We start from the raw sequence: 23,092 nt of genomic DNA, 5'->3' as shown, positions 1-23,092 counted from the left end.
ACCCATTGTGGTGGCTCACAAGTGTATGTAACTCAAGTTCCAGAGGCTCCAGCGCCCTCTTTAGGCCTCTGTGGGCATTGATGTACTCATGTAGTATACAGACAGGCAGGCAAAAACACAAACACACATAAAACGAATAATTAAAAATTCCTTTTTAATTTAAAATGTTTTGAGTTGCTCACCTTAGAGATATCTTTCCTATATCTGAAAAGACTGTATGAAGACACAGGAAAAAAATATGAACAAATGGGTTTTGCTACATTGCTGGCCTCAAGTTTATGAGTATATTGTACCCCTGTGGTTTTCTAGTCAAACTTCTGCATGGCAGTCCACAAAAGCACAAAGATTTCCAAATTTCTGATGATCTCTTGTGTAACACAAAACTGACATTAAATAAATGTATATGTTTTAGTCTTGGAATCCTTACCCTTCAGGCTTAAGATTGGTAAGGAAAATGCTGCTTTTTCTCTCCTACACTTGGTATTTGGCTTCCTGAGTCCTGGAAATCCGTTTCTGAGTCTTTCGGCAGACACGGAAAGAATGCAAATTAGGTTTCCCTTTATCTGGAGCTTGAGCAGATTGCCACTATTCCAAGTTCAAAAGCCACTCGTGGAGTTGGATTTTATCAAACCCAAACACAGAAACAAAGGAACAGACTCTCTGTAAGACACAAAAATATTTCATTAGGAGCACAAGGGTTAGCAGGTGGCAAACAGGTGCCCGAGACAGCCTGTTGGGTTTCTGTTTAGACATGTTCTCTAGGATGTTAGAGCTGAGTGCTGGCATGAGCTCTGTTCGTAGTCTGCTGGGGCTCAGCAGAAGAAACCCGCTTTGCGGCTGTGGCGGATGGCTTTGCGGCTGTGGCGGATGGCTTTGCGGCTGTGGGGGATGGCTAGCCATCCCTAATAGCTGTTTCTTCCTCTCCTCTATGACCCAAGTCTGAGTTGAACTGCCCTGAATAAACACTTCTCAGGCTCTCGTGAGTTAGCTGGCCATGGACCCGAGCTTTGGCTTTTGAATGTAAGTGAAGTGTCCTATGGGAAGCCTGAGAACCTTGTGTAAGTTCCCAATCGCTGGAGAATGTTTGCGGTCCCTCTTCCTTGGCATTCTTCCACCTTCTCACTCAGAATATGGATCGCCTTGGAGAGTGAGACTGAAAGCTGGTATTATGAAAGAACCAAAGAGCCAGAGAATGTCTGGGAAGGCCTATACCAGTACTGACTGCATACTTAAGACTCTTAAAAAAAAAAACAAACAAAAACAAAAACAAAAAAAAACAAGCAAGAAGTTGGGCATGGTGGGACACTTCTGAGATCCCACCACCCAGAAAGCTGAGGCAGGAGGACTGAAAGTTCAAGACCAGCCTAGGAATGTAATGAGGTCCTGTTTCAGTCAACACATCTCCCACCCCTAAATCATTAATCCTGCCTAAGTCACTGTATTACAGGTACATCTTACTCTAACAATTCTAATAACTCTAAGATTCACTGATTTTGAGGGCTTGCAGTTGAAAGGCTATCTCTGGACAACATTCTACTATTGTAGAGAATCCAAGGACACACACTGGGTAGCTTGCAGTCACCTCTGGCATCTGTACTCACATATACAGATGCACTGTTCTTTCCCATAAACACACACACACACACACACACACACACACACACACACACACACGGGGTGGGGAAGAGGGAGGGAGAGAAAGAGCACAAAATAAACAAAAATAGGCATTATAAAGGCAGGCAAGATGATTCATCAGAAATGCTTGCCGTGTAATCTTGACAGCCTGCATTCAATTCTAGAACTCAAAGAAAGAAGAGAGAAGCTGACAGTTGTCTTTATGACAGTGTCTCATAGCATGCACACACACACACACACACACACACACACACACACACACACCACACTGGAATTCCTAACATATCACACACACTACACACACGTATATATAATATAAATGCATATACACACTAATACATAAAAATAAAATTTAGAAAATAGATCCTGCCGTGGAAATGAAAAGCAAGGCCTAAGTTCCTATCCCAGTTGCATCCTTTAATGAAAAAGGTCAATATGTAAATTATAGTAGATACAAATATACACCTGTGCTCCCAAGAGCACAGGAGAAGCCATTCTACCTACTTAAGGACATTGAGTACTAGCCAAAAGCTAGCATAAGAGCAAGCATTCCTGCTACCGCACTAGTTGATTTTTATTAAACATTAAAAAAAAAAAGCAAATTTCTATTCCCCATCCACCTACTCAGTTAGATGACCTCAGCCTTATCAGCAGAAATCAGAAGCCCTCCAATGGGAAGTCCTTTTGTTCTCCACAGTATCGAATTTCCAGAGCTATGCTGTCTATCCTCTTCTGGCTCCCTTTTCTGCATGGCAAGGCTGTGTCTCTCCCACCCGAGTGCAGCTTCTCGTCCTGTGCTTTGGATCCAGCCTCACAGCCTCAGGAAGTCCCTCTGGGTCATCCGTGCGCCTTATCAGTGCTTGCCTGGGTGATGCTTTCTGAGGCTTATTTAATCAGGAGGAAACCAGATCTGTATTCCTTCATGCCAATTTCCTCATTTCTAGAGAATAACTCAGTGTGTCAAAATATGCCACAGGATTTTTATAAATTCCCTATACTCAGGGTATATGGGTGCACACCTAGATATTTGCATAGTTTTTAGGACTTTGTCTCCTATATTCTGTAGCTTTCAAGTTGTATATATAAGACTTTATGAGAACATTGTTGAGTAGTTACAATCACATACACACAAAAAGTTATTTCTAACAGCATTATTTGAAACAATGTGTTTATATCAAGAGTTGGCCAAGATTTCTTATGCTAGATGTTAGGTTAGCTCTGTATATGGAATGCATTGACATGGAAGTCAATAATACTATTTAAATAAAAGAGGGGGACATTGAAGAGAAACTGTAAGTGCTTTATGATTATTGTGATGTGTTTGTCTATCTGTCTGTCTGTCTGTCTGTCTATGTATGTATTTATGCATGCCATGTTAGGACCTGAACCCAGGGCCTAGTGGTGGACAAGCACCCTACCACTAAGCTACACCCCCAGCTCCGCATACTGAGTGCTGTCTGATTATGTACTTCAGTAAAAAGAAATTGAATTTGTTTACCCCACATAAGAGAAGATTTTAAAGTACCGAGAGAGAAAAGATAGGCTTCTGATCCCAGCTCATCGGAAGATGTATTTTAGGAGCAGACTTTCAATTACATGTCTTCAAATAACAATTTAGCCCAGACAGTGAGAAGCGCTGCTTCATCTGAATTCTGTAATGGTTTCCTGATTTGTTGTTGCTTAAAGCGATTACATAAAGGCAGTAAATTCTCAAAACAATGGAAAATGCGGTACTGAGAAATTCCAGGGGTGAGTCCCTGCAGACAAAGTTTCAGGGACAGAAATAATGCACAGTGCCTATGTGTGTGCATGATGGGGCACAGGGGTCACTGTGACTCAACTGACAACTTTCATTTAACCTGATGCACAACCAGCTCTACTGGCCTTGTTTTAGGAGCATCATCATGAGACAGGTACTGTCTTCAGAGGTTCTTGAAAATTAACCACCAAAAAGAATATGCATTGAAAACCCAGGCAGAGATGGCCATGAATCCACAAACAGCCCTACAAAGATAATTTAGTAGGAAAATAAAGGATAAAACTTGAAGTTTTTATAATTATCTATTGACTTTAGTTCATACAATTGTATCTCAGGTTACCTTTGATGGACATTTTCTTTATTTTTAGGTTAAAAGTTATAAAACATAATAGCAAATACTGAGACTGCATTGAATTAATGTAAATATTTCAAAACCCACTTGCTTTCACACTAATCTTTTCATGGAATGGTGACAATCTGTGGGCCCATCCTGGCTATAGCTGACACCTTACACTGATGTCACCTTCCAGCACAAACCAAGGACATGAGAATTGGAAGACTTTTATCATCATGTCGTATGTATCATTAGCACTTTCTCCTTAGAGTTAAGAAGTGACATAAAAATGGGAACTTTTCTGTCAACTACCCCATGCCTGCCTTCTATTTATAACTCTGTCTTTCTTTTTTAAATTAATGGAGGAAGGGTACTGGGGCTCAAACCCAGGGCCTCCCGAATGCAAGGCAAGCCCTCTCTCACTGAGTTACACCTTCATCATCACATACTCAAATATTTGACTGAAAATTTCTGCGACTGAAACTTTAAAATCATGGACAATAATTTCCAAGTGAGAAAAATAGAAACGATTACTACAAAAAGCAAGCACACACACATGTACACACACCCAGACATACATATACACCCTCATATCCATCCATCCACACATATACTCCAGAACAGCAGAAGACATTTCTGTTATCTGCCACAGAGAATTATTTCAAATATTAGCTAAGATTTGTCCTTTTATGACAGCTGAATGCTTTGCTACTTTCTGAGAAAGAAATATTCCCTTGAACATGTTCCACATGCTTAGGATTTATTTTTCTCCACTAAGCAAATAGAGTTTATTGGAAGTTAGGAAAATGAGAAATATCTTTATCTACTGTGTAGCAGTGAAGTACAGTGAGAGGAAGCATGCCATTTGGGAATGATATGGGAAGTCTGTTTTCATGTTCCAGCAAGTTAAGAGTCAAAAACAATACACTTGCCAACTCTGCCTAAAAATATAAGACTAATTTTTTCATCTCTGTGCAAAAATTACCTGTTTAGAAGGTAAAATTAAACGCTTGTATGTGTGAAGTGAGTTGGCAGAGAAGTTAGGCTTTAGAGTCCCTGTTCTTACTGATGGCATCTGGCTGAGGAAGCTTGGAGCTTGGGCCAAGGCAGAGAACCTAAGCAGGAAGGACCTTGGTTTTCAGTCTACACTGCAGCCTTTAGATTGCTGAGCAGATGAACAGAAGAGGGTGGTGAAGCACGGAGGTCAGCAAGGGGAACTTACAACTCCCAGTTTCCTTCTTGCTGCCACGGACATACCTGCCCTAGGTCCCCCCCCCCCCCCCCCCCCCCCCCCGCTGTGAATGCAGACTAGTCACCAGCGCTGACTCTGTCTATGGAAGTCAGGACAATTAAAACAGTCCTCCACTAAGTAGAAAATAGAGGGGAGAACGGAGATTCCAATTATTTATGTAAAAGTGACTTGCGATCACGTTGCTGGGAATGAAATTTGTTTGTGTTCTGAAAGGAGATGACACAGAAATGATGGATGGGATACGGGGGAAAAGTTCAAATATTAAAGGGAGGTGCCCAGGTATGGTGGTGCGTGCCTAAAATAAAATACCAGTATTGGCAAATTCAAGATAGGCCTGAATTATATAATTAGACCTTATCCTAAAATAAACAAAGTTAAATGGGCGTGAGAGGAAAATATGAAGGAATTTTTGAGTAAAGTAACATTCAATGCAAATTATGGGCAAATACCCAAGGCTGTGCTTAATGGCTGAGATCAACACATCTCTGTGTTTCTGTTTTCTCTGTAGTGGCGTGCTGTAGGAAAAAAGGGAATTTGTTTGAGACTTTTAAATAATATTTGATGTTATTCTTATTGGCCTTAGAGTAGTAATTTGTAAGGCTCTACTGTTTAATATTGACAACTTTGAAAGTCACTGAAAAAAATTAAATGGCAATTTAATGTTAACAGCTGCTTATGGTTATCAAATCCATCAAGACCCTTCATGAATATATTAACACAAACCCACTAAATTACTGTTGCTGTAGACAGCTTGGTATTTTAAAAATGCCTGGTGAGAATAAGGACACTGTGATAACAGAAAGGGCCCTGGTCTCAGCTCACTGTTTTGTATTGACAAAGGCAAAGAAACACAGACCTGGTTTACTTCTTTCGTGTTGCACAATCTCTGCTAAGTTAGCTATAAAGAGATCTCTAGGAAATGTATTGGAAAATATTGCTTGACCTAAATTCGTGTTTTTACTTGCCACGAATAAAGAAGCGAGAATAAAAGCCATGTAACAAAAGTAACTTCTCAGCAAAGGTTAGAGAAAATTCAGCCAATAGTTCACACTGCCATGTTTATCTGAAACCCAGTCCTGAGCTTAGTTAACAAGGTGGCCATGTTCTTCGGTACCTTTTCACTAAATGTTGACAGGAGATTGTGCACTCTATGACATATGTCCACAGACACCTTGCTTGCTTCACATGGGGAGTCTTGGAGCCATCCTCTGGAAGAATCATATAACCTAAACTACAAAATATTGTCTCAGTTATCTTTCATCTAAAGCTACTTTCTTTGAAGGAGGCACACTGGGAATTGAACCTAGGACCCCACATTTACTAGGCAAGCACTCTAACACTGCGCTGCAGTCCAGTCTTCAGTTTTTACTCTTTATTTTAGATAATAGCACTACGTCCCCAGGCTGGTGTTAAACTTTTAGTCAATGTAGGCCATGAACTTACCATTCTTCTTTCTCATCTCTTAAGTACCTGAAAAAGTGGGCTTAGAGCTACCAGGCCTAGCTTGCAGCATAGAAAAATATAGGTGCCCCAAGACATGGCTTCACAGGCCAAAGTTTCTCACTTAAACTCTTAATGAATTGCTAGAATGTCAGGGAGTGATGATGATCAGAGCCAGCTTGAGAAAGGAGGGCTGGAGAAATTTAAATAACACAAGCAGCTCTGCACCTTACCCTTTACTGAACGATGATGACTCTCCCTAACTCTGCTATGAACACAATAAAATAGAATTTTCAAGGTCAGCCATCATGTCTCTCGAGCAGAAAGCAGAGACTTGGGTTTAAAGAGTTAAAGAGGAGGAAATGTTTTCTGTGTACTCGTTCATGTTCAAACTGACCATATGGGGCAGAGCAGGAGTAAAACGGTTCACACAGAGGAGGACTGCTCATTAAGCTTTAGATCATATGGAAAAAGTATTTTCTCTGCATGTTCTTAGTGAGCCTTGGGGACTGAGACTGATGAGTGACAGAAGGTGACAAGGGTTTCGCTTCCTCTCTTCTCAGGAGCTCCAGGTGGAAGAGAACCCCTGTGCATAAGACTGAGTGAATTCATTTTCCGTATCCAGCGATAAAATGTACTTAAAAAAACAACAAAACAATTTGAACCCATTTGAGAGGGTACAGTCTATCATGGTGGTGAAGGCCTGACAGCTATAGCTGCTTGAGGCAGCTGGTTACATTGTGTTGTCAGGAAGCAGAGAGCTTGGGGCAAGGATTCAGGATCGGCTATCCCTTTCCAGTGCCTCCTCTAGGGTCCTATATCTGCCAACTAGATCCCATGTCCAAAAGGTTCCATGCTTTAGAAAACAGTACTGCCAGTTGGGGGACTGCCATGGACTGGACTCAGTCGGTCCTTCCACCCGCTGGGAACCAGGATTTCAGCAATCGGGTGGACAAGAAGTCAGCGGGATGACAAACAGACACGGACACCAGAGAGAGGGTTGTATCTGAATGTAATTTCTCAAAGCAAGCATCAAATTTTTAATACAGAAGAAAATAAGGAAGTTAGGTGACACATCAGTCAAGGTACACTGAAGTTACCGGATGCTTAACAACTCTTACACAAAACAGAGGAATGCATACATAAAGCCTAGCAGGAACTAGGCAATAAAACAACTGAGACAAAGTCAGCTCTATCTAAGGTCAGCTATAGTCTTAGAATCCAGGTGTGAGGTCTTTATACTCCCAGGGCAAGGGCTTTCATGCCCAAGCCATGGTTCTAATTAGGGAGTTCCGCTTTAGCTAACCTTCTCATGAATAATGCAATATTCTAGTTCCTCCTCAAATCACAGCCCAATCTATTTTCTAAACTATTGTAAATTCCTGTATATGAGAGTGACTCAGCTTTTATTCTAAGTGATTGTGTAGGGGACTTTCAATATTAAGTAATGTAGTCTGCCATTCATAACTATAATAAGAATTCTCAACTTACTTTGTTAAGCTTGCCCTGAGATTTCTAACTCTATGTAGTAGATAGTAGTGCCTGATTTCTTTCACTATCTCTCTTACAATACTAGAGGCAATTCTGAATGTCACTGAATAGGTAACATTCTTACTGAATTCCAAGCCCAGGGTTGGCTCAAGGACTGCCTAGGGCATTGGAGAAGGCCAGGAAGCAAAGTTTGATTTTGCTTAGGTATTTGGCAAGTCATTGCTTGGAGGCACCTATAATAAAACAATACTGAAAGAAAGCACATAGATCCATTCACTGACTAACGCAAGGACAATTTGGAGCATTCGTGCTATGGGATGCCAAGGCTCCAGGAGACTAAGTTTCCGTGAAACTTTTTGCCTCAGAACTGTGTCCAAGCTTTTGGGCCAGCCACACAGTTTTTACTGGAGTGGGTGTGGCAGAGGCCCAAATGTTCAAACACACAACTCTGTAGGGATCTATTTAATATTCAATTCCTAACAGGGGTAAGACAGTCAGCTTCCAGGAAGACTAAATGTAATCAAGACCAAACATTTCCTTACTGAAAGTAGGTTTAATTGAGACTTGGTTTCAGAGACAGTTAGAAGTAGAATAAAAGGTTAGAATTAAATGGTTAAACAAATTGGCCTTACAGCTAGGCTGGTGGTAGGGCTCAGTTGAAACTTAGCATGCTGAGGCCTTGTGTAGGCTGCTGGCGAGGTATGTGTGCATTGAGTCTGGAAAGGAAGAGAGGGCTTATGATTAGGTAGGAACCAACTATCTGACAGATCCAGAACTAGAGGGAGGGTTCTCTCATCTTATTTCTAACTGGCAGAATCCTAAAGATAGAATGTCTTGGAGCTCAAATCCAATCCATGGAAAACTGTTTATTATTCTTATATTAAAATGAATTGGTCTGGACAGAAAAGGATCTGAGTACATATGTGTGTGCAAATCAGAGGGACAGCATATTGAGTGGATGCGTGTGCTGCCTTGCTATCTTAATAAACTATATAACCCGAGTGATACCTATGGCATAGGCTGGAAATGTGGTAGCACACTTGCTTGGTAAGCATAGGCTGTGACCTAGATCTCTGGCACAAACAACTAAGACAGAGAAAGTAGAACCTAAAAGCTCAATCATGAGCTAGCTCTATCAGAATCTTCTGGTTCTCACTGGGTTCAATGCCACATCTTTTAGGACGGATAAATTCACATGAGTTCCAATGGCAATGCAATTTTTCATGTTTACTGCTATATAATGATAAGTTCACATCATACCTAGAAACTTCAAATGGAAATACAGTTAGGAAACAAAACTTCATTTCTAAATACCCTTTACACGCTACTACTAGATGACTTGAAAGACAGGTTTAAAAATTTACAAGTTTTAAAAGACAGTTTTAATGGGTTAAACGTAGAACTAAATATCACCTCAGTTACTTCTTTTGTCTAATATATCCATCTTATAAGAGCACAGATCTGTCTTGGTTGCTTCATCTCTTGGTACTTGCTCTGGAAAAGAAAGCTGTTACATTGATCTGTCCTGGCACTCATCTATCCTGAAGAAAAACCTATGTTGTTAAGAACTGAAGCCTTTTCCCAGTGGCCAAAGAGGAACAACGGGAGCCTACCAGAAGTTCATGGGTGAGTTATCTTCAGTCAGATCCTCTTAGCTACGGTCAAATCTGTGAATGACTGCCATATAGCCTCCTGAGAGATGTTGAGCCAAGATCATGCCAATCTGCTTGTGGATTCTTGACCATCATAAGTGTGTAACAAAAGCTGTTAACTCTTATTATGGAAAAATTAAACAACAGATTTTATGCCTAAGGATAATCTTTCTTCATAAGACTACAAAAGCTAGCCAAAAGTGAAAATTGGGGGGGGGGGGAGGGAAAGGTAAATTGTGTTTGGCCATTGTCTTCTTTCCTTCTAGGCACACCTACATTCTTTTAAATATAGGCCTGCGGGCATGTCCTTGTTCAGCACTCTACATTTATCTTGAAAGTAATAAAAAGGGGATTAGTTTTAGGTATATATATACCAAAAACTAAACATTATATATACATATATCTTTGAAATAGAGGATCTATTTTTTTAATTGGATATTTTATGTATTTACATTTCAAATGCTATCCCCTTTTCTGGTTTCCCTTCCAGAACCCCCAACCCCTCCCCCTGCCCCTGCTTCTATAAGGGTGTTCCCCTACACAGTGAGTGCTGAGATTAAAGGCATGTGCCACTATCCCAGCTTTTTTATTTTATTTTTTCCTCTCCAGCTTTCTTTAGACCAATTTTCTTTATACTTTAGTCTGCCTTAGAATCACAGAGAGAAGCTACTAAGGTGTAGAGCCTAAAGTCCTACCAAAGGAATTCTGATTAAATGGAAAACAGTATTTAATTTAATACTCCTGCTTTCCCACCCTGGCATTCCCCTACACTGGGGCATCCAGCCTTCACAAGACCAAGAACCTCTCCTCCCATTGATGCCAGACAATGCCATCCTCTGCTACATATGCAGCTGGAGCCATGGGACCCTCCATGGGTACTCTTTGGTTGGTGGTTTACTCCCTGGGAGCTCTGCGGGGGGGGGGGGTGTCTGGTTGGTTGATATTGCTGTTCTTCCTATGGGGTTGCAAACCCCTTCAGCTCCCTCACTTCTTTCTCTAACTCCTCCACTGGGGTCCCTGTTGGGGTCCAACGGTTGGTTGTGAGCATCTGCCTCTGTATTTGTCAGGTTCTGGCAAAGCCTCTCAGGAGACAGCTATAACAGACTCCTGTCAGCAACCACTTCTTGGCATCCTCAATAGTGTCTGGGTTTGGTATCTGTATATGGGATGGATCCCCAGGTGGGGCAGTCTCTGATGGCCTTTCCTTCAGTCTCTGCTTCATACTTTGTCTCATATTTCCTTTAGACAGGAGCCATTCTGGGTTAAAAATTTGGAGATAAGTGGGTGCCCCCTCCCCCAGTAGGGGGCCTTGCCTAACCTCTGAATATGGTTTCTACAGGTTCTCTCTTCCCTTTGTTGGGCATTTCAGCTAATCTCATCCCTGTTGGGTCCTGGGAGCCTCTTGCTTTCCTGGCATCTGGGACTTGCTGGTGGCTACCCCCAGTTCCCCATCCCCCATTGCTTCACACCTCTGTTTAAATTCCTGACCCTCTGTATATCATCCCTGACTCCTTCCATACTTGATCCTGCCCACCCCCCCTTTTCTGCCCGTCCCTCCTCTCTTCCTCCCAAGTCCCTCTTACCCTCTACCACCTGTATTTTGTTTCCCCTTCTAAGAAGGACTGAAGCATCCGAATTTTGGTCTTTCTTCTTGAGCTTCATATGGTCTGTGAATTGTATCTTGGGTATTCCAAGCTTTGGGGATAATATCTACTTAACAGTGAGTGCATACCATGTGTGTTCTTTTGTGACTGGTTATCTCACTCAGGATGATATTTTCTAGTTCTATCCATTTGCCTAAGAATTTCATGAAGTCATTGTTTTTAACAGCTGAGTAGTACTCCATTGTGTAAATGTACCACATTTTCTGTATCCATTCCTCTGTTGAAGGACATCTAGGTTGTTTCCAGCTTCTGACTATTATAAATATGGCTGATATGAACATAGTGGAGCGTGTGTCCTTGCTATATGTTATGTGATCTATTTTTGAGAAAAAAAATCAAGAGCTATTCCTAGAGTCTAGTATTTTTCTGTGGGATGGTATGAAGGCCTCAGTCTCTTTTGGGTTGAGATTTTAAAGTTTCATGTATTATTATTATCATTATCATCATCATCATCCTAATGCAACTAAAGTATGAAAAGTACTATTTGATTTCTCTACTAATTTTTGCTATGAAAACAAGAGAAACAGGAACAATTTCTTTCAGCCTCTCTTTATTTCTCTTTCCATCTTACAATCAATCCAGTAACTTTAATAATAAACAGTAGAAATCATGGCATATACAAAACATTGCCTAAGCGAATACATCATGAGCCTGTGTCTCAGAATGGTTTGCTAGAGGAAGTGTGTTTCATTAAAAAAGTCCATTTTCTGGTATTGCCTTTTTGATTTGGACTCCTAGATGCTCTACATTTAAGGCAATCTTAATATTTTTTTGTCTCTTGCTAACAAGAGTGATCTGTCATAATGAGCAGAGCAGACACTGCCCATTTGATCTACTCGAGAGAGCTGTCTATTTGATACAGAGCAAATCACCTCAATTCCTTTGTGGAATGAATGGAGTACAAATAAAAAAGACAGAAGAATAAAAATAAATGTAGTCAGTTCTTTCTGAAGGCAACAAAGTATTGAAACATTTAGAGCCTCTTAATAAAACATGTGAGAAGACAGAACATTCTGTAGGACAAGACTAAAGGAAGGGATAATCCTTCCTAACACAGACTGCCTATGCAATAGTTTCTTATTTAGAAAAGTGGATTAGCTTGTAGTTTATTAACAGTTCTTAATTCTTTCAAGTCGGAAGAATGAAATTCATTTTTAACTCCACAAGAGAGAATTCTAATTTTCAGCACTCTTTTTTTTTTCTAATAACTTATCACATTGCTCATCTGGGTAGGGACTTTGGATTCCATTTTGATTAAACAGACACTTTGGAGATGTCTTTTTTGTTATCATTATGCATGTTTTACTTATTAAGCTTTTGTTTTTGCTGTTTTGTAAGATATAGGTACCTATAGATTTCAATTTTCCTTTTTAAAATCAATGTTTTATATCATCTCTTTGAGAATGACATAAATGTCATAGTACAATCTGAAAAACACAGGTATGTACTCACTTGGTACTGCTAACTGTACATGCTAAGCACATGCTCTGATGCTCTGTGCTGTCCCCCAGCCCTGACACTTTTTGATGAAATATTAATAGAACTATTTTATTCTAGTTGAAGATGACACTTATTACAAATTTTACTTTGTTAAGAGTTAGGAAACAGTAGTAATATAGTTCTCAAAACCAAAATTAAATTAAATGCTGTTTTCCATTTAATCCGAATTTCTTTGGTAGGACTTTAGGCTCCACATTTTAGTAGCTTCTCTCTGTGATTCTAAGGCCGACTAAAGTATAAAGAACATTGGTCTAAAGAAAGCTGGAGGGGAAAAAAAAGCTGGGATAGTGGCACATGCCTTTAATCTCAGCACTCATTGAGGTAAAAGCAGGTGGTGCTCTGTGAGTTCAAGGACAGCCTGGTCTAGTGAGTTCTAAGACAGAGAGACCCTGTCTTGAAAACAAAACAATAAATAGATAAATGGAGAAGAAGAGGAAGAGGAAGAGGGGGAGAGGGAGAAGAACAAGAAGAAGAAGGAGGAGGAGAAAGCTGCAGGGTACATGTGTTGGCATTTAGTCTAGGCTCCGCCTCACAGTTAGCTGGCAACAGTCAGGTGTGCCTGACTCACTATAAAAGGGGCTGCTTGCCCCCCTTCTCTCTCCCTCTCTCTCTTGCTCCCTTCTCTTCTATTGCTCCTGCTCCTTACCCTCTCTCTCCATGCCCCTCCCTGTGCTCTCCACATGCTTATTGCCTGCCTCTCCTCCCCTCCCCTCCCCTCCCCTCTCCTCTCCTCTCCTCTCCTCTCCTCTCCTCTCCTCTCCTTTCCTCTCCTGTCTTCTCCCCTCCTCTCCCCCTCTCTCTGCTTTTCTCTGTCTCCACTCAATTCCCCTCCCCATGCCCAAAATATTCTATACTATACTTTCCTGTGCTGGTATCTCAGCATGTCTCACAGAGACACCCCCTTCCCCCACACCATACTGTGCCTCCTACAAACATACTCCTGATTGGAGCTTTGACACAACATTCTGAGCACAACTTAGGAGAAATAAGAACAAACAAACCACTGTTTGTTTCTACCAATGTAGGTAGGTGATATTCAGATGTCATTTTGAAAATGATGTGCCTGGCAAAGGAAAGTGGAAGGTGCAACTTGATGTGTATCATTAGCCACCTTTCCAAGCATATTTTTAACTAAATACACACTTTACATTCAAAATGTTTTCCCTTGTCAGTTCCTCTCTGAAGACTCGTATCATCCTCTTTTGTATTTAAGTAGCTCTGGTAGCGTCATCTACATGACAAATATGTCTACACAGTAGGTTTTAATGGATTGTAAAGGTTGATGGCACTTGAATGTAATTATCATTTCTACACACACACACACACACACACACCACCCATTTTAAAGACTAAAGGACCCAGAACTTTTTGGATTTTAAGTGTAAACGTGTAATATTGAAAGACTCAACCTTTGCTGACTAGATTGAAGTAAATTTTATATTTTCCCTGTTCTAACCACTATTTGCAATTAAAAAATACTTAGAGCGGGCAACGGTACAGGTGGCTTTCTGGCACATTTCAGGTGCCTGACCCTAAAAGGATATTATCTAGAACTAATTCCGTCAGAGCGAGAGAAATCAACCACACCAAGAATAAGTAGGAAAGTAATGTCAGCGCCAATCAGAACGCTCCGCCGTTTTAGGACTAAGACTCTCAGGAAGGATTGGCGGAAAATGGGACTCCGTTACCTTCATCTAGTGGGACAAAGAAAGCCATGCTAGTTGGGGGGTAATGGTAGAAACTTCTTGGTGGGTTACCAGACGGGGGTTTAAACCTTGGTGGAAAAGACCAGTATTTAGATGACCCCTTAAAGGGAAAGTGCGTAAGCCTTGCGGAGGCTTTATTTTCCGGAATCCTGGAGAAAGAGAGGTGTGGCTGACATACCAGTAACGAAAATGGCGCGGACGAGCTTCAAGGGCCGGTCAGGTGACACAGCTCCAATTCGCTCCCTTCCTTCGGAGGCCTCGCCTCCTGCTCGCTTCCGCGTATGGGCGTGGCCTTCCCGGCTGTGTGTGGGCGTGGTCTACCCGGAGGCGCTTTCTTCGGACAGTCAGAAAGCAAGGTCTACGCAAGCGCAGTCAGGTTTTAAGGCCGGTCTCCCCGCCCCTTCACCCATAGCCCCGCCCAATTCTCCCGGGCGGGGAGGGGGCAGGGCCCGGCGTCCAGCGACCGCTGGCTGGAGAGCTAGTGACTTCCTTGTTGGCAGTCTCGGACGGGCCGTGTCCGGAGTCGTAGCCTCTCGGTGCTTACTCGGACCGCTATTGCGAGTCTAGGTCCAAGCCATTATCATGCCCAACCCCAGCTGTACCTCTTCTCCCGGCCCTCTCCCTGAGGAAATTAGGAACCTGTTGGCAGGTAAAGAGCGGGAAGGGGGCGGTGACGCTAGGGGCGGGGGCGCGGGGACGGCGAGCCGACAGGGACAGAAGCGCTTAGCCCTCACCCTATGCGGACGGTGGGGGGCGGGCCGTATAGGGGGACTGGGATGTCGGGACTAGAAGGGAGTGGGCGTGTATGCTGAAATGTGCTGATCCTCCCTGGACAGCCGGACAGTTATGCGTTTCATGAAGACCGGAATGTGAGGGCGGGAGATGGACAGCAAATGTTGATGAATGCATGTTTGAGAACTGCGAAAGCAGAAGTCCAAGCACTAGGTCCTGCCTGGGTGGCCTGGCCAGTAAGGATGCAGGTGCATCTGCAGGGCCGCAGGTGTTGGGAGTTAGGAGGCCAAAAGGCACTATTTCCAACCCCACCCCCATTTTCTTGAACAGTCAGGCCAAACATGTTTATAGTTTTGAAGGGTGCCCGATTTTCAAATAGCCACTATTTCTAAAGCCTCAGTAACTATTAAAAGTGAAAAAGGAAGGCTGTGTTAAAACTCCTACTTCCTGTATCATGTGATCAAGGAACTTCATCTTTGCAACCTCATCTTCCCCTTTTTGGTTTTACATTCCCATTTATAGGAACTTACTTGTAGGAGTTGAAATGCGGTTCCTCAGTTCCTCAGTTAGGTCAGTAATGTCTGGAGGTGTGTAGTTCCACTAAGCATCAAGAAAAGCTCGATAGTTCTGCACAAAATAAAAAATACATCTTTTTAGAGTATCACAAGTCTCACCTATCCTGATGGTCTTAGATACCACCATATACTTTGTCTTGTAGATGCTAACATCTGGAAATGGAATAATTTTAGTTTGGTTGTCTCTAAAACATTCCTTTCAATATAGATCATGGATTAAAAAGTTTCGCTTAGATGCCTGTGCTGTTAACTGTGTGTTTTAATCGTTAAAAACAATGTCCTCTAAAAGGTACATTTGAACTAGTAAGTTACAGTTGCAACAGTATGAGACCAAGCATCATAGAATACCTTGTTAAGCTGTTGGGTTGTTTGCATTATGTGTGGATGGAGACTTGTGTTTGTATGAACATGATGCAGGGTGAGGGTGTGCTATGTCACTCTGAGAAATGCTTCTCATCATTCATGGATAGCACTAAGAGAAATGATGAAAGAACTGTCGATGCTGATTTAAGGAAATGTTTTAGTTTCTTATATGAGAGCTTAGAGGAGTACCAGTTTGGTCTCATTACAGTTAACATTTTATGGGGTGGCGGGAGGGGCAATGCAGGAATTGCATGTTTAGAAAAATATCTTAATAATTAGATCAGAAAAATGTTTTGTTCCAGAAATGTCATCGTTTTTAGGTTGTCCATATTTGTAATTAAAAAAAATAACAACCCGGTTTTGCTTCTAAAGCTTGGACCCACAGTCACTCTTCCAACATCCTATGTTGTATGACTACAACAGCCGTCACCCACTGACCCTCACAGATTACAGACTGTTTTCGCTCTCTCCTGTATCCTGTAAAGAGAGCAGGATTATACATTTACCTGCTAATCCTAACTTCCTGTGTAGTTCTGCCATCTTTTAAATTAGAGGTTGGACTAGCATAATGTTTGAAATTAGTTTTTTCTAAAATACATGAGGGATTAGAAACAAATATCAAAATAATAACTTTGCAGATTACAAGTTAGCTTTACATTTTATTCTTAGGAGATGTTTTTAGCTCGTGGGTGTGATCTATGGTAAAGGAATAGAGGAAAGTGAGCTAGTCTTCATGGCTTAAAACAACGTTAAACAAGCTTTCAAAGAAAGTTGTTAAGATTTTTTGTGTAATTAACATCCTTAGAGGCTCTCAGTAGTCACTTGTCCCTTGAATCTTCTGGGGAGGCAGGATGACGGCAAGTCCATCACTCAGGTGTTCTTGGGAGAAAGTGCATGGTACAATTTAGAAGTATAAAGTTATAACAAAGTGATTGCATTGACTTGGATTTTAGAGGTATTGCTGTCATAGCTCTATGGTATATAGATATAAAGATAGTGCGTTCTTTTTTAAATTGAAGAAGAGATATGGATCCTGGTAGCTGTAAGCAGTCAAGGCTCTTAAAATGCATGGCACAGTGTGAATTAGTTAGAAACCAACCTTTACAGGAGTTTCAAGTCCTTTGCTTTTACAAGAAAGAAAATAATCTCACTTTATGTTTCCTATGCTCGTCATGTAAATCATCAGATGCCACACAAGTGTTTGCTGAGATAGGTGCTCAAATTTATGGTTTTTTGTAATCATGATTTTTCTTTGTCATTGTTTGGCTTTTTGATTACAGTAGCTTTTCACTACCATTTCAATATTTGTCCTCTTTTCATGCCTTTCCTTTAAAAAAGTAACTGAATGGAAATGCAAAAATAAAGTTACTACTCCCAACTCTTAGTTAGTAATATCCTTGAAAGAATGACAGTATAATAGTTTGAACAGTTATATTTTTTATGGAATCAATGTACTAAAAATTAAATGCCTTTATTTTTTTAAAAAATAAATGTTAAATTATTCCTTTTTAGTACAGTTTATATAAAATTTTGTTGAATCAACCTTTGACACCCCCCACTCTCAAACAATGAAAGAACAGGTTTATCCTGGATAATTCAAACCAAAGGATAGCCCCAAGCCTTGGCCATTTAATCTTACCTTATACCCAAATATTTTGACTAGAACTAATAGCAAGCATGGCCTTGATTTATGTGGGCGCTCCTCTGGCAGGCAGAAGGTGAACAGCCCTGGGAGTGCTGCCTGCTGCCTGCAGCGCTTGCTGGTCTAATCACCCTGGAAGGACGGGGCTGCTAGGAGTTCGCAATCAGATATTTGCACTCATTTTCATCCATTCATATCATATCAACAGATTTTAAGCGGGAAGTGTTACCTTTTTAATAAATTAGAAAATGAAACCACTGTTAGAAGAAAATAACCGTTGGGGCACTGAAAAATTAAAACCAAATTGAACAAGCCATAAGAAAGTGACTATATGGTTTTAGCAAGGTGACCTTGAGATTTGTTCAGATGGCAGTTTTGGTTAGAAATATTGCCTTTTCCCCCTACTGGGGATTTCCAGGACATTTTTTTTTTTTTCCTTTCACCTCCTTCACACAGTGTAATAGATCACACTGTTTGGGGCATTTGATAAAGAATGCAATTCAGTTGAAACCAAGGTAGGGTTTTTCAATGCCAAGTGCACTATGGCTTGTTTCTCACCTTTCCAATTCCTGTTTATAATTTGGTCACCACTTTAGCTTTATTTTCCTTGTAAGAATTATTTATGGTATATCTGGTGTTCATAGCTTCCTCCTGGAGCCCTGGCTGAGTATGCAAAGGGAAGAGTGCCACCTACTGAGTCACCAGTAGCCACCTTCTTCTAAGTACCTGGATTATCACAGAGCCAGGACAAGCCTCCCTATTTTGGCAGCAGCAACTAATGAGGATCAAGTCGATAAGAGAACATTGGGTCTGGAAGTGAGATCAACCTACGGCACCTCTAAGAGCCTTCCTTCTACAAATACGGATATGCATTTGCAAATCAAGGGTCCAGATGTTATAGAGATTTTGTCTGGGTCAAATAGTATCTGTAAATGAAGAAGTAGCATTAGGAAAATTACTTATCTATTTACTTAAGGGTAAAACACCTTCTTTTCTTGTTGGGGGCTATGTTAGCATGGCTTTCCAGTGAAAGTATTTTTCCTTGGATTACTAAGTAAGGCTCTTGAAAGTATGTGCATTTTAAATTGTTAATGTAATCTTAATCAGCATTAGTTTCTTTCAAAACATCTAACTGTACTAAAAAATGAACTTTCCGACTATGTTTATCTCTGCTGATTCTCGCCTTGAAGTGCTTGTAGAGAGAAGGTAAGGACACAAGAGGAGGGAAAGGCTCTGGTGGTTTGAAACACAGTTCAGTTGTTGCCCATAAATTGAATATTAAGTGTCATATATGGGTGATAAAAGTGGCACAGGCTAGGTTTTATATCCTCATTATTTATTTAGTTTGTCCTTTTCAATTAAAGCCAAGTCTATCTTTTTCATCCTACTGAGCTTACGTTTCTCTTCCAATCACACTCTGAACACATTACATTAGGTGCTACCCAGTGGTGGGTGGGAATAGTGTAAATCTCAGACGCTGTGTTACTCACTGTGGTTTCTTTGAAGTGTGTGGTGAAAAGATTTTGATTAGATAAACCTAAAGAGGGTGAAAGATGGCCAGGCTTCTCTTTCAACAGCCCAGCCTTTTATCATAATAAACCATTTAGCTTGTATCGCCAGTTTTGAGAATTTTGTAGCAGACTGGATTATAAAACTCAGATTTGCTTCACCCCTTGCACTCGGTGATCTGTGCTTCTTCATGTCTCTTGTCATGTTTAAAAGTCCACAGTTCAGCAGTAACATGCGAAAGTGCAAGGTAATTCAGGGGAAGGCATTGGCTAGAACAATCAATAAATTTTCAATTAGCCAGTTTCCAACTTTGGGTGTTTTGCTCCATTGATCTGCATGTGCCCGGCTGAATTGATTTTTATATTTTCCTCAGTAGCTGTTTGGTCAGACCATTCATTCCCTGTTTTAACAGAAAGTGTGATTCTGTTCTGATGGCAGCTGAAAGTGTAGGCTTTAAGTTAACACATTAAGTTGGGGTGACTGACAGCTCATTGAACAAAGTAAAATCTGGTTCCCACCATAAAGTAGGGAGACATGTGGGGTTAAATAGTAAAGCCATCTGGGGGACCAGGGTTGGTCTTTACAGTTATTTTATTGATGTGAGACTCAGCAAACGGTGGCTCCCCCCAGCCAGTTCTTGCTTTCTCCTTTAGGCAGATTCAGGTCAGCACAGAGGTGTGTGTGTGTGTTAGGTAGAGAGAAGAGGGAGGTTGCCTTGTTCTCACCTCCAGGCTGCAGGTCTTCTAGGCTGTTCCAGAGTAGGGGTTTGTGAGGACAGGTGCTGAATTCTGACTGCCTCGTGGAGGAGTTTATCATTGGAAGACTTTTGTTCCTGTACCTTTTTACTGTTGGATTACCATGGAAGATGGTTTTAAAAAAAAGTGTGTGTGAGTGTGTGTGTGTGTGAGTGTGTGTGTGTGTGAGTGTGATACTTGTCCTCACTCAGTCTAAAGGAAGGCAGGGTGGCAGTTTTTCTAGGGGTTCACGTGTATAAAGAAAAAGAAAACAGAAAGGAGACTCAGTGGGCAGGGTGTTTAAGTGCTCACTTCTCAGGGGTCAGTTGTCTGCTGAGTGATTCTCTGATGTAGCTGCACAAGGATTGCTGGGCTCTCAGAACACGTCATCTTTTCATTGTGTTTTCAGACCTTAACATTTATGGACAAAGCAGTTGTAAATCTGATCTGTCAGCTGCCTTGCCCCAGACTTTTACAGCTGTTCCCACTGGATGGCTTACTCTTGACAAAGTTAAGGTGTAACAGGAGCAAAAACTTACCACCCCGTTTACTGTGACCGAGATAACTTTTTCCTGTGGCTACCTTGCAGTTGATGCCCATGGGAGTGGAGGTGATGCTTCCGTTAGATGCAGGCTGTGTGACCTGCGGCCTTTGATGGTGCCCCATCGGTCTTTTGCGTTGGTGGCACCCTCTTTTCCAGGCCTTATTGGCATAAGCCCAGTAGCCGCCTCCCACCCCTCAATCCCGCTCTTTCGTGGCTGGCGCCCGTGGGTAAAATAAAACCTCTCTTTCGGAGAAAAAGGGAGTCTCAGTCCCTGGGCTTAGGGGCCAGCCTGCGCAGGCTGACCTTTTCCTGTAGTCAAATTACCAGTTCCCCGGAATTACAGAAAGGAGTCAGGGAAATCTACATATGAACAGGAGGACACGACCTCTAAAGGAAGGTAAAAAAGGGCCATGGCGGCTTGCTAGCTCACCGCGGCAGGCTATTTCACCATTTGCAGGGCTATTTAGAGCACAATAAAAAGCTTCAAATCTCTTTTCCAACCAGCCAGAGGAGCGCTTGATTTACCCAAGAGTTTTATTGCTGCCTTTTGAAATATTACTCTGGCTTTGAGGTACAAAGCCACAGATCCAGCCCCATTTGTCTAGCGTGGCTGTCCCAAACTCAGCTGCTCTGTGCCCAGCTCTCTGTTCCCAGCTACGTGGACAAGAGCCGGAGGTTTAAGGCAGGCTGGATTTGGGCTGGTTTCTGGGGGGCAAGGCTGGGGCACCCCAGGACAGCCTGGTCCGTGATCCCTGTTCCAGGGCTGGCAAAAGCGCCAGGGAGAAAAGTCGGCAAGCTGCGCAGTACCGCTATTGCTGCCAGCGCAGGCTGGCGTACTTCATCCGTTAGATCTGACTCACTGTATATTTTAAGACTTCAAAAGCTTAAATACCAACCAAGTCTATTGGCAACCAACAATCCAGATTATTGCAGCTTTTCCCAGCTAAAATTCTCGTTAAACACCACCCCCAGCAAAGCAGTTTGTTCCCTGTATCCTTCTGGAGAATTATCGAGAAAGCCAATGTTTGGAAAACTCGTCCTAACAGTAAAGCATTTTCTAGGAAAAAGCTTGGGAATAAATATATTAAACGTGTCGCTTTAAAAGTATAGACCTTTTCCATACCTAGGCCTCCCCTTGAGAAATTCGGGTTTTTCCTGCACTTTTTCAAAAAAACGTTTTCTCAAAATAGAGGGATGGGGTCCCATTTTCCAGACACATTGGGTAGGCTTTTAGGAAACAGCAAGTTGAACATGCAGCGTCTTTGTGGTGGTTTTCTGAGTTTTTATAAAACTGAAATGACCTTTTAAAGAAATAACTCGTGGGCAGTAATTTGTTCTGTTATTGCTTACGGAGATAGAAAATAGATCCTGTTTGTTTAAACTGGGATTGCATAATGAAAATGTAAAATAGGCAATTAAATACTCGTGGAAGAGGGAATTAAAGACAAACATTGAATGAAAATAACATTAAGCCGACTGTTCACCAGTCTATGTGTCTGTGAGTCTTGCAAGTATAGGGTGGGTTGGGGAGGGCTCGCTGCAGTAGCCTGCTACTTCTTGTCCACTTTTAAAAAGTTACTGTATGGATGGATACTAGGGAAGCCAATGATCTCTTTCAGCTACAGTCGGCTTGTCCAGAGGTGGCCTGCTCCTACTCCTGTGGGTAGAAGCTGCTGCTTCAAGTTTTACTCTTTTGAACCCACATGAGAATTTGTCCCAGGTCTGCTGACCTCTGCCTCTGCCTCTGCCTCTTTCCTCCATATTTTAGGGGCCACAGAAGGAAAGAGGAGCCAGGACATTTTGCTTTCATTTCGTTTGATACTTACTTTTAACATATACTTGCTGTTAAGAGATTGTTTCATGTTTTAATCTTATTTTTTCCTTGTATTATTGGCTTAGCAAAAAAATATGCGTTTATTGTGAGTCTGTAACAGCTTCATCCATGTTCCTCATTGGAGCAAAATACTTTCTATAATCAGGAATTTAAAATTGATTAGATTCTAGGTTATATAGTAGGTTTTAAATGGTTAAATATGAATACAATTGAGATTATTGCACTTTTTAGTACTTATGTGTAATATTACATTTTGATCTTTTTATCACTGTAAGTTAGGAGACAAAGTCGTTAGGGAAAAAGAAAGTAAGTCACACATCTTTCTGGTGTGGGCTGTGGGTGATTTGTCTAACATTTTAATGTAATTCTCTAAGAGATATTTTAAAGTGAGCCATGAAATTCTGAAAATAAAATATGTGTCAGTAAGCTATCCAATATTTTATGAACAATAATAATGGATGTCTAGGAGTCAAAGCAGCAAAGACTTCGTGGAACTTTATAGGAGAGGAGTCAGCCAACACAATATTTAGGAGTTTACTGAAATTTCAGAAGAGGCTGTGGGAAATGTTATACAAAGCTATATTTGGACTCTGTATTTTTTCATAGTAGAAGAACCCATTTTTCTCACTTCTCTATTCAACTATGGTATTCCAGGTAGCTAAGAGCAGGGTGGGAAGCAAAGGACAACTGGGTGTCTTCTCACTTGAGGGTAGCCAGCATGGGTGG

The 23,092-nt window shown here is 41.4% G+C and overlaps 1 protein-coding gene across 1 annotated transcript in view; it reads left to right on the top strand.

Moving 5' to 3' along the window:
• Window positions 1-14,867: 14,867 nt before the first annotated feature.
• Skap2 (src family associated phosphoprotein 2) overlaps window positions 14,868-23,092 on the top strand; it is a 153,385-nt gene continuing 145,160 nt past the window's right edge. The window contains exon 1 of the mRNA NM_018773.2: window positions 14,868-15,082. Coding sequence (NP_061243.1) covers window positions 15,016-15,082 — 67 coding nt within the window. The 5' untranslated portion in view covers window positions 14,868-15,015. The remainder of the gene's footprint in view (window positions 15,083-23,092) is intronic.

The sequence above is a fragment of the Mus musculus genome, chromosome 6, assembly GCF_000001635.26.
Source record: "Mus musculus strain C57BL/6J chromosome 6, GRCm38.p6 C57BL/6J".
In the NCBI taxonomy this organism is placed as follows: domain Eukaryota; kingdom Metazoa; phylum Chordata; class Mammalia; order Rodentia; family Muridae; genus Mus; species Mus musculus.
Note: the sequence above shows the minus strand (reverse complement) of the source record. Positions and strands in the feature narration are given on the sequence as shown.